The sequence below is a fragment of the Motacilla alba genome, chromosome 2 (genome assembly GCF_015832195.1).
Source record: "Motacilla alba alba isolate MOTALB_02 chromosome 2, Motacilla_alba_V1.0_pri, whole genome shotgun sequence".
Lineage (NCBI taxonomy): Eukaryota > Metazoa > Chordata > Aves > Passeriformes > Motacillidae > Motacilla > Motacilla alba.
The window spans coordinates 23211298-23223875 of NC_052017.1; the positions used below are offsets into that span (position 1 = coordinate 23211298).

Genomic DNA, 12578 nt, shown 5'->3' on the forward strand with positions numbered 1-12578 from the left:
AATTGTTGCCCAAATTTAAACAATTTATTTGCTTCACAATACAGGTTTTAAAGCCTCAGTTTAGAAGTGGAAAGGCGCTTGAGTGTCTTTGTGGTTTTGCTTTCAATTGTATTTTAGTTTTTCTTTACTCTTTAAAAGAATATTTGAATTTCTTTAAGTTTTTTTTTTTTTAGTCTTTAAATTATAGAATATATATATACTTATTAAATAATCATGCTGAGTTCTAAAACTCAAGTTAAATAGGTAAACCACCAACAATGAATTCTGTCTCATACATTTCACATTTTAGTCTGATGTTAATATTTGTGGGGTTGAAAACCAGTATCTGATGGAAATTCTGGAAAAGATCATACATTACTTGTTTGGTTTCAGGGAAAATAAATTTTTTATAACCTGTAAAATTGAGATTTTCAATGGAAACCCTGACAGGGTAAGACAAGAAAGAACAGGAAAACGATGTCACCGAATCCTTGGGCTTGCACAAAGGCCAGTGCCACTAGAGAGCAGCATTGACCTTTTTTCTCACTGAGTTTGTCACAAGACTGGGTGAGGCTGTAGGCCAACTGTAAATCCTAGGTTACCTCAGCAAACTTTATGGAATTACCCACCTCTACCTATGTGGATTTTAGACTGCAATTTGGCTTACCTAAAATACCTCTGAAAATTAGTATGTCCTCTAAATAACAGCATGGTTGGAAGGGCAAAGCAATTACAATCTCAGGACAATTAAATCCTACTACATCTGGACGTATCACAGCTCTTGGGAAATGCTAAGCTGAAGCTGTATGAGAAACCACACTTGCCATTTATCTGGTGCAGCGTGGCTATGGGGCAGCCTCCTTGGCCACGGCAGTTCAAGCCTTTTGATTAGATATTTCAGGATCTGGTCCCATATTAAATATAATACAAACAGCATCAAGGATGGGAGAGTTAAGTATTTTAAATAGCAATGACATTGAACCTGTCATTCAAATGTGTTTGGTTAGTCCCACTGTTTTGTACGACTGCATGGCAGAGCAGGAACGGGGCAGAACAAGCATAGACAAAACCAATGACAAGAAACCGGGAGGCAGCCTGTCAGAGAGGGGTGGGCTGGACAAGACCGAGTGCAAAGGAGAGACATTTTTAGTTACACACATGTAGCACTCAAAACTCCTTAATAATGAATGTCTGAAGAGCTGCTCCCACTCTAATGGTCTGGTAGCATCACCATTTCAGTGACTAAGTTTGGGAGTAGCTTGGGAAAGTTTCACCTCCTGCCAAAGGTTCAGGCCTGGTCTTGAGAAATGCTGAGTACTTTCCACTCCCATTGATCACAATGGGAGACAAGTCTGTTCAAACCATTGCAGTTCAGCTTGAAATCTATGAGGATATGCCACAAGCTGGTGGTGTCCTGGAAAAGCAAGAAAATGTTTCGAGCCATGTATGAGGGATTTACCCTCATGTACAGTGGAACTTCACTGACACAAACCACAATGCACATGCAAAGCAAAGGCAGATCACAGCCCCATTATCTGAAAGAATACATGAGTCCAGACTGCACAAAAAGCCTGAAACTTCCTTCTGTCCAAAGTGATCTCTAGAATGAGTCACTACTGCAGAAAGAAACAACCCTCCTACAAGAAGAGCTAGGCCTAGCTGTAGGGGGTTCTCCAGCTGTGAAAACACAAAATAAACACTACTTGGCATAACTCCTCAGAATCCAAGACAGAAACTTCTCAACTATTTAGGAAGAAGTGTACAAAAGAAGCAAACCCAAACTTTCTCTTTAAGTAGATGAGCAATAAGGAATTTCTTCTAAATTTAGCACTGCATTTTCTTTTCTTAGTGAATTCTTTTCTGCACAGGTAATCCCAGCCCCTAGGGATGGAAAGATCTCTGTTGGAGGCTGCCACTAGCAGCTATGCATTTAATCTTAGCCCAGTTAATTTTCATTTTCCCCTTAAATGTCGCAAATGAAAGAAATCACAGCTATGTCTTTTTAAATTGCAAAATATGTTGTATGTATCAAAGCTGCCTTCATTTAATAAAGCAGAATATTGTAGGACTAAAGTAATAGTTTTGGCAGAAGAAGAAAAAGTAAACTTTAAGGACTGATTTTTCTGGATTGGGCAGGAAGAGCTATTTAGCGCATGACAAATTAACCACACAAGTGAGTCACATACTCATGGTATGGTATGCAGGAAAGGGAAGTCAACTGTGTGAAATCAAGACCTGCAATTTAGAAACCCCACACTGAATAATGAAAATGTTTAGAAACAGATCTGTTATGATTTGAGAACTGGAATGGTTAAACAGAGAAATTCATTATTTGTTCAGTTTAAGCTTTTCTTAGAAATTTTACTATCTTCTCTTTGGAATATCTTCAAGAAAATAACATTTTGGAATAATACTTCTCACTCTCTCTCTGTGCTATCTACTTATTTTGTCCAGATCCTTGGATCCCTGCAGCCCCTCCATATACAAAGGGTAGACAGAGGTGCAGAGGCAAACTGGCATTTGTTCTCTGGATTGGTACCAGCTCTGTGTGGTTTTGATTTCCTAACTACATGATATATACATAAAATCTTAAATTTACATGCCTCTTAAAAATACAAAAATGTTCCTTAGTCTGAAGAGCTTTTACAAGACAAAGGAATATAATTCTACTTAATGATCATATTGGTAATATCAATAACAGAATTTTGGATGAGAAATATGACACCTCATAGAGTTTTAGAGTCTACCTGCCTCCTTAATGTATTTGATGTATCTGAAAAACACAAACTCCTAAAACTTAGGAAAATGCTTTTAAAATAAAGTAAAATCATCTCAGATAAAGCACATATTAAAATGCTAATATTCCCTCAGTTCTCACAGACCAAAATATGGACTGTTAACAGGCCACACAATTAATTTTAAAAGCTAACATATTTTTTTATGTTTGGAAGTCTTTTCTGTAAAGATGCTGTTGGTAATGATCTTAGATTTCAGCTTTTAATGTATTCTAATGTTGTTTTCTGCAATGCACAAAGAAAAAAAATGAAAAAACAAAACCTCTGTGTTTGCTTACATGAAGAGAATCTCTTGCACTTAACTGTTTATGAATATGTGTGAGTGGTACATGCACAGTATGTTTAAGAGACTTAAAAAGCCCAAACCCAGCAGTCTCCTAACTTCCTGATGATGGCTATCAGTTTTGCAGTACTATATTCCATGTTGCTTCCTCCTTCCATTCTGACAAAGAATACACAGAAATATCATGTTGCATGCCATAGCAATAGGAAATATGGAAATTCTAGTCACATTATTGCATAAAAACATGGCAAAGAAATCTCACAGGGTTTCAATGTTAAACAGATACTGACATAAGGCAATTAATTATTACTTACTCAAAGATTTTTCCTAGTTGATCAACATCTGAATTTCCACGGAAGAGTGGTCTGAAAAAACAAAAAAATGTTTTTAGGATGTCACTTGCTTTAATTAATGTAAATTTATATATGTCATTGACAATTGCCAATGTAGGGTGAAAACGTGGGGTTTTTTTGAGACTTCATTTCTTCTGCTTCCAAGCTTTATCCAATCTGTGAGTGAACCTTTCACGTTTCTACTAAAACTGGTAACAAAAGGGGACAGATGACATGTATTTTTGAAAACACTACCTTTGAAAATTTAATTGTGCCCTTTTTGCATGAATGACACAATTTTCCCTCAACTAATACTGTCCTAAGGATTATATCATTAACAAAATAGTTTTCATGACAAAGAACACTAAAATAGCTGCTAAGAGAGACAAAATCAGAGTGAATGTCATGCAATTCGTTAAAACATAATAACATTAGAGACTAATTATTATGAATATAAATTGAAAATTAAATTTCTTGCATACTGCCTATTGGAAATGTGCTCCTAGGTTTAAGGGGTCAAATAAATGACAATGGATTCATGAAGGTCTGTAAACAATGGGGTGTGAAACGGTACAGAATTTACCTTGAAGTAGAGGAATACTTCTGCTGCATAAATAAAGATACATTCAGGAAAGAAACAATTTGTTAGGCTGAATGTCCAAAGGCTTTCAAGAAAAAAAAAACAGTGACTAAAAATACTTTCAGACACACTTTTTCTTTTCAAAGTACAATTTAAAGTATTTTCACTCATCATGCATAAGATGCTATCACCCCACAACGCCAATGTAAAATATGAAATTCTGATTTCTACGGTAGTATGGCTGTATTGCCAGCTCTGTGTTGGACAACAGTGCAATTTTATGTTGAAACTCCCAAGACATTCCAACATTTTACTGACAGATGAATAAGGATCCAGCCAAGAATGAGGGATCTGTGAAGATCAAGCCACAGATGTCGTGTACCACTTTGGTTCAACAAATGGTAGATTACTCCAAGAAACACAACTCACACACACTGCAGACTGAGATAGTAACTTGAGTTGACAGCCAGGCTGCCCTCTCTTCTGGATCTCGGCTCTCTAAGTACAGAGTATGTTGTAAACTCATGGCTACAATTTCTAGAACTGTTCAGGTGAGACACAGTGACTTGACAGACAGTGAATAACCCCCTGCTTCCACTGGGAGCCTTTGGTTATGGAGGAACACCTATTCACCTGCCTCTCTCCACATACTCCTCTTCTGTCTGATACAAGTCCTTGAGACCTGTGGCAGTCAAAGGCATCATTTCACTGCTGCTTTTCATAGGAGAAGATCTGTCACATCTAGACTGGAGAACAAGGAGTAGTCAGCTATGGTCCTTCCCCTCTCACTGCCCATAAGCAGGAGCAGGTGTAGGATCTGGATCTCCTTTCGCTGAACTGTGAGTTCATACTGAGAAGTGGCACTTTCCATCTTGACACTCTCAAAAGGCACCAGAGCTCCACGTCACTGCGTGTCTTGTGGGTCCATTCCAAATACAGTAAGTGGACACAGAGCACTGTGACATTTCTTAGACATAACAATCTCTGCAGAAATCTGAGCCATCAAGAAAAAGCAGTGAACTGGCACACATGCTGTTCTTTGATGAACTAAACATGCATTTTGCCTCCTTCTTGTGTGCTGCCATTCAGGTCATGTCACATCAACTTACACTCCAAACTGCTTTGTGCAGGGACATTGAGAGAACAATTTAATCAAATCTGATTTGAAACCATCTGACATGAGATTTGATCTGATGAAGTAAAATGCGGTAGCCTGTTACTTGTCCATAAAGGACTTTATTTATTTTGATTGTGAATAAATCATAACTAATGGAATGTTCTGCTTCCCAGATACACATGATATTTACTAACTGTAGGTACTTTGACAAGACCATTGCAACTCATACTTTGGTATTTCTGGGTTTAAGCTTTAAGGTATATAGCAATGCTGGCTTCTACAAAAACCCAAAGCTTAACCCACTCAGACAGGAGCATCTACTTCTGCCCTAAGCTTTGACCCTGCTTTTCAGAACATTCAGTAGCTACAATCCTAGCATTGCTTGTGTATCTCTGTATCTTCCGGAGCCAAGCAGTACTGGAACCTAAGACATTTTTTGGAACAACTGCTTGAAATTATTAACATACAGTTACTTTGAATATTTAATTTCAGCTCCAGCATTGATTATTGGGGCCCCTTAAACTAACAAAATCTACACATTCAAATAATCATATCTATGCAAATGGAAAGCTGATTTAATATTTTAAAATGCATGCTGAACCTTGCATTAATGTGAAAGCCTGGCAATGGCAGCCTTGTTCGCAAATCACCTTAGGCAGTGTCATGCCAGAACAAGTACAATTCTTGGGATTTTTAAGGAAGGTTTTTCCCATCATTGCTGCTGTCTCAAATTCACTAAGGGCTGAAGCAAGAATTTAAATTCTTTTGGAAGTATAATTATACAACATAAGGTGACCTTCCAACATACTTTGATATTTCATCAAAATGAAGTGTTATTAGTTCATCTTTCAGCCTCCGATCCATCCCACCATCATGACTACAACAGGATGCCAACTCCAGGTTAGGTATCGCTAACAGTATAATGAAATTTGCCTCATGAATTTTGGCTCAAGGTTCAATTGGAATATTGGATGGATGATTGGGGAAATAGATTCACCTAATCAGCAGCTGCACGAAGCTGCTCATTCTCTTTTCACATTTTGGCACTAGTAACTCTTTTGTAATGACTTGACAGCTCTGCAAGTCCAATACACATAAAAACTTTCACGTCAAGGCTTTTAAAGATTCCTAAAGGTGGACATCAGCTCTCCCACCACCTTTGAATTAAGGACACTCAGCAGCCACAGAAAACTAAAATTTCACCTTTGTTCTTGGTATCTTTCACTTGACTCATACACCCACTCACTCCCTGAGGTTTATTTATGCAAGCTTGATCCAGAAGTTCTTTCTTGAGCATATGTTCTCCTCTCTGCAATCAAAATCTGTGTAAGACTGGTTAAACTCTGGAGCCTGATTTTGTAGAATTCCTTCTTTTTTCCTTCAGAAAAGACATGGAGCTGGGTTTTCATCCTGTGGCAGAGGATGTGAGTCTGCCCTCTGGTTTCAAATACCACCTAAAATCTGTGAGTACATGGACCTCAGAAAAGAGGGACATTCCCATGGATGAAGGAACTATCCATGGGGATGTACTTGCTTTTTGTGCGGTTCCTCAATCCTCTAAAACATCCCTGACTTTTCTTGCTACAAAATCCATGCTCTGAAGGCTCCAACACCATTGTTGTTACTGAATGCACACCAAGTAGGGAAGATGGGACAAGAAGATTTGGAGTGCACATAAGACATTTAATTTCCCCGTTTGCTCAAGGGGTCTCAGATGGTTCCCGCGTTTGTTGGTTGTTGCTTCTTTGATTTTTCAGGGCAACAGAACAAGGAAAACATTACAAGGAATATGCAAGTGTCCATCTTATTTGGCCACTCCTCCTCCTGGCTTTGGAGCTAGGCCATTATCCACAGCCTCTGGAATGATGCCTACTGTATTGAGGAAAAGCCTTTTCGTGTTTGCTGCAGGACCAGAATATTCTTAGCCTACAGATAGGAAGATATGATGGAGGCATTGTATTGCTTGCACTGTCCTGCTAAAATAAACCCCTCCTGAGCCAATAAGCAAGCACCTTAGCTCCTGAGGTACAAAATGTGCAGCTGCACAATGAAATGGATATTAGCTATGAGTCTGCATTGGGAAAGCAGAAGCGCAAGAACACCCTCTGAACATAAAGAAACTTTTTTTTTTTACTATGTGGGTGACCAAGCACTGGCTCGAAGAGGTTGTGGACCCTCCCACCTTGGACATATTCAAAAGCCATCTGGAGATGGTCCTGGACAACCAGTTCTTGGTGATCCTGCCTGGGCTTGAACCAGATGATACCCAGAGGTCCCTCCAATCTCAACCATTCTGTGATTCTGTGACAGTACAGAAATAAAAATACAGATCACAAGGTAAGGTTGCAATGGAAGACCTACAAATCCTGAAATGTTACCATCTGCCTACAGTTTAAAAGGGCTTGCACCATTAATTTTCTGGCCAAAAGGCTCTCATGCTTACATACAGCTGAACAAACTAGATTTAACCATTTACCAACTTTAGGCTCTTTTTCTCTTGTCCATGACTTAGCTCAGATTTTGCTCATGCTCATGCTGACTTTCACCTTCACTGAATGTTCTTTCTATCTGAACTGGATATTAGTGTCTGAAAAGCTGAGTACTTTATTCCACAAACATTGTGTTTCATGTCTGCACTACTCAGTAAAAACTGAGATATAAACATTTCCTAAGCAATCTCCACAGAAGAATTCTCCCTGGTACAACTCTACAGACATGCCAAAGCAATCTTTAAAGTATTGTATACAATGACAACGCAATGACACGCAAGAGATAAATGAGTTTTAACTGTAAACCGGCCACATTACTTCTAGATTTTATTTTCAGTCTTTGGTCTGCAAAGCAAAGGAAAAAAAAAAAGCTTTTCCTAAGGAAAGTTAGAATTTTCATAACAATTAGAATTTAAGATACTGATAAGCATTGTTCTAGTCAAACTATAATGCAGACACAAGGAAAAAAAACTAAAAAACCACTGCATGCAATGCAGCACAGGAAGAGACTTCTGCAGGTTTCTTGACAGTGACTGACATTTTTAACTAATTAGTGACATTCTGATTGGAAACTATTTTTCTATTTCTGACATTGGTAAAATAGACACATGGAAGAAAGGTCATGTGAAGAAACAATGTACTGATGAGTGAAAAAAAGTTAAGAAATTCACTTTCTAACCAAAACATACTACTGAGCTCTCATGACAGTTCTGGAATTGCCAATACAAGTGCTTCCAAAGCTAGACAAGCCTAGTATCTTTCCAGATATGTAAGAAAAACCATATAAAATAACTACCTAGATTCTTTCTGCTAGTCCATTTGCTCATTGTGACAACAGAAGTTAGGAATTCCTTGCCCTTCCTTCTTATCACGGAAAAATGGTAAGAATAATCTCTTAATTACTAACTTGAATTTATACAATATTCTTAGTGAAAAGCCTGTATATTGGTGATCCATGTGTAGTCAGGGAAGTCCTACAAGAACTCCCTAAAATGAGGAGAACATCATGGGTGGAAAGGGTACAACTTAATATTTGGGCAAGAGGGGCTTAGACACAATGGTTGAGAAGATGCTGAGAAGTTGTTTAGGGAAGAAGAGCAGTGAATTCAGGATACGTAGCTGCAGCTTTGAAGGCATTATACAAAACGAGGGAGGTGTTGGAAGTCCATGATTATTTGACATAGCGAAGAAAAAAATGTAAAGTGTATAATGAGAGTACATGGAAGTTGTACATGAAATTTTAAAATCTGATTGTGCTGTAGCAGTTAAGTCTAAGGAGTTTGGATGTCTGTGTGTGTAAGAGCAATAAAATGATGGTGAAGAATCTAAAAAAGCTAAAGCCAAGTGACATTTGCCAAGGAATCCTGCATCATGCCATGGGAAACCTGCCAAACCATATAGTCAGAGATATATTAAAAGGATGGGATGGGTTTTTTCTTTTCATATTACAAAATGTGAATAGCTAGTAAACAGTTTTGTCAGATTCTTAGTTACTTGTTATGAAGAAAATATTTTTATTTTAAGGATTAAAGCCATACATGATCTAAAACTGAAATTATGAGATGACTAGAAATAACATGATCTGGACTGTCCTGTGGAAAGCTTTATTCAGAGGGATTATTTCTGAGCTGATTCCTAGCCACTCTTGTTGCTACCACTGTTTCTCTTTGACAAATTGCCTGCACAAGTCTGTACTACAGGTATGCAAAGAGAAAGTAACGCAAAAAAAAAAAAAAAAGTATCACCTTTTAAAGATGAAGATAATTTGCCTTCTGGTATGTAAGATGAGTAAGGTGCAATATGAAACTTTACTCTGAAAACAGGCCATGCTGACAAGATTTCACACTCTGGACAGTTACCCACTTCCAGTCAAAAGTGACTTGCTCAGCTGTTGTGTAATTCAGAGTTCTCATTTTAAACCTAACATTTTCTTGTACTTCTCTCTCTCCTTTCCCTTTAATAGTATCTGTGTGGGTGTGTGCCAGACACTGCATAGGAAGAAGTTACTTCATGTAGAGGTTATTATACTTGATCATAAATTGCTCAAAACTTTTACAAAACTTATCTTCTCTCCTCCAATATGTAAGAAGAAAGATGACACAGATAAACATTAGGACTGAGGAAATACTCTTCAGCTAAAATCTGACAGAAACCAGATCAGGCATCTTGAGTTTCTCATTTTAGTCTTTAAAAGCCTAATTTCTTTCATTCAAAAATCTATCATTCTTCAAGTATGATAGTATCACAATGGTGAATAAGAGCTCTAAGATGGGGCTATGTCAGTACTGAACTATTATTAGAACCAGATCTAATGCATCAAAACCTACAACAATTATTATTTTCCCTGGAGTTTCTCATGTCACCCACTAGACAGAAGCAGATAAAAAAAGAGGTAGTTTTGCAAACTTCCAGTTCTGTAGTGTGTTGAATTTGCTCCCTATTGCTATTCAAAATGAAGCAAATTAATTCTAGGAATAAAGCCTAGGAAAATATTTCTAGAAATATTCTAGAAAAATATTCTGACCCCCAAATGCACGTCTGGTCTTGTTCATAGGAAACATACAGGGTCTCTTTCTTGAAGAAGCAAACCAAGAGGTTTAGAGCTGGGTGCAGATACAAGCCAGCAAGGAAGGACCCAATTTCAGATGTTCTCTTTGCATGCATAACTGAAAGGGAAATGTTAGAATAAGGGAAACCGAACAGAGGCACTGTGTACAGCTTTATGACCAAAGCAGGGCCAGCCTACTGTGTACAGTGACGTTTATCCAATATTTATAATAATCTCCTCAAGTAAGAGAAAATATAACCATCTTCAAAGCTTCCTTAAGAAATGGCAAAGGAAATCTTTTTCTGGGTGCTCAAAATTTGCTTGATACCTTTCAGGTAAGCATAGTCCCAGCTGGCCTTGGAACAGAATGACAGGCCTTGTCCCCCACCACTGACATAAAAGGGAGCTTTTCCACAGACATCAATGACCCCAGGTTCAAGCCAACTGAGATCTGCTTTCAAGCCTTTATTAAAAAATAAAAATCATGCTTCAAGAGAAGGATACATAGATTATATATATGTGTACACATATTTACATACCCACACATATAAAGTTTCCAAAAGCAAGGTAAGTGTAGATATGATTTTTGACCAGAATATGCTATAACACAGGCAGATCTCATCTGTTCCTGGGCAGAACTGCTTCAGAACTCATCACTGAACATTATTTTTTGAAATAGAAGAGCCTTGATAGGTTGAATGTCCTTCACTTACTCTCTCATCACGCACGTCACAGTTCTCTTATCTGTGGACATTTGTTTCCCTGCAAGATTTGTAGGTTTATTTCACTAGGGCTTTAAGGGTTGTTATCTCAGCTCAGGAAGCATGATATAATAGTGGCACCTTGAAAACTGCGGCAACGTTTGAAGCAAATTCTGTAAATACATACACAACTGACCTTGGAAAAAGAGTAGGGAAAAAAAAGTCTCTGCTCAGTGTGGAAAAAGAAGCATTCCTTTTGTTTTTACAGTTCTACCAGCAGTAAGTGAACTGTGTATTAAACACCAATCTCATCACTGTGCGCAGTTAAATTACAACTACTTGTCCATCAGCAGTTTGAAATCTGACATAACTAAATAAAATAATACATAGATGACATAATATATAGATGACATAATATATAAATGACATAACTTAACTGCAGGCTTCTGTCTTTTGCAAGCAGCCTGAAAGAAATACTGATATGACACATACAATATGGTCATGGTCTTCCCACAATCACTTATTTATTTTGATGCATTCTCTTCTCTTTCATGAACTTATTTCATATCCCCGTTTTAAATGTGCACTCTTTAAAATTGTCACACGGCTTTGCCCTTCTTGTGCCACTCAGTTGTGGGGTTTGAAGGCAATAACTGAGGTATGGATTAGATAAAGGCTGTCCTATGTGGAAGGGTAGGAGCCAAGAGGGCTCTTCACTCTCCTGTTCATTCAAACAAGCAATGGTGCAAATCAGTGTGCAGACAGTGTGTGTGTGTGTGTGTGTGCAGAGAACCTCATGCCTGTGAACGAATTTGCCCATATTTTCCTCGAAGAGATCTATATCCTCCCTCCAGAGCATGTCTGAGCTGTTTTTCACCACTTCTTTAATTAATTCATGATTTACTCCTTACTTAAAAATGTAGCAGACAGCACTCCAAAACAACACATTTTAGCCAGATTGAAGATGCTCTTCAAATCCTGCATTTTGAAGAAATGGTTTTAGAACACCTATATCACAGCAAAAGACCAAACTTCAAGGTAAGCAAGAGGACTTTCAGTCTGTTCCTCATCTTTATCAATTACGTAAATGAAATGAAAGCAGTCTTCTACATGAAGTATCTGCTCCTTTATCCTGTATGAAATTTCACTGTGAAAATCTTTTCAAATCACAGTTTTCAGAGACACAGAATAATTACTTCTTTTGTACTTCAACAATTTTTCTTGCAATGCCAAGATGACTTCAAGAAAGCTCATCTGTTGACATTTACCATATTTACTGGTGTAAAAACCACTTTAACAATGGGCTTTGCTCAAGAGTGCCTCTAATGTTGGACTAGTTTTAATCAAGAGTATGGATACAGAACAATTTTTAAAGTCTGAGGCCCTCTCATTAAAATTCAATAATGTTCCACAAACTGGATATATTTTCATTCAGATTGCTTTCACGGTACAGCTTTAAGCTAAAAGGTTTTGTGCCATTAGGTTGACTTCTCTTGGAATAAATTCTTTCAAACCAAATGTCTAACCCTGTTACCATTCCTGTATTAGGTGAAAGGCTATGCACACATAACTATTGCCCAAAGGAAACTAACTCTTACCTACCTGTGATTCTTCCTTATCAAAGGGAAAAGAAAGTTATTTACAAACACATACAATCTACACACTGGTTCATGTGATCTTCGCAAAGATACTGAGTAAATTAACATCCAAGTATGTATTCCCAGGTTTTCTTGGGCTTTGTCTCTATCTTAGTA

General features: G+C 37.7%; 1 protein-coding gene across 1 annotated transcript in view; it reads right to left on the minus strand.

Annotated features, from left to right (window-relative positions):
- Window positions 1-12578, minus strand: part of CDK6 (cyclin dependent kinase 6) — a 127906-nt gene that overhangs the window by 8074 nt on the left and 107254 nt on the right. The window contains exon 5 of the mRNA XM_038130146.1: window positions 3372-3422. Within this exon, the coding sequence (XP_037986074.1) occupies window positions 3372-3422 (51 nt within the window). The remainder of the gene's footprint in view (window positions 1-3371; window positions 3423-12578) is intronic.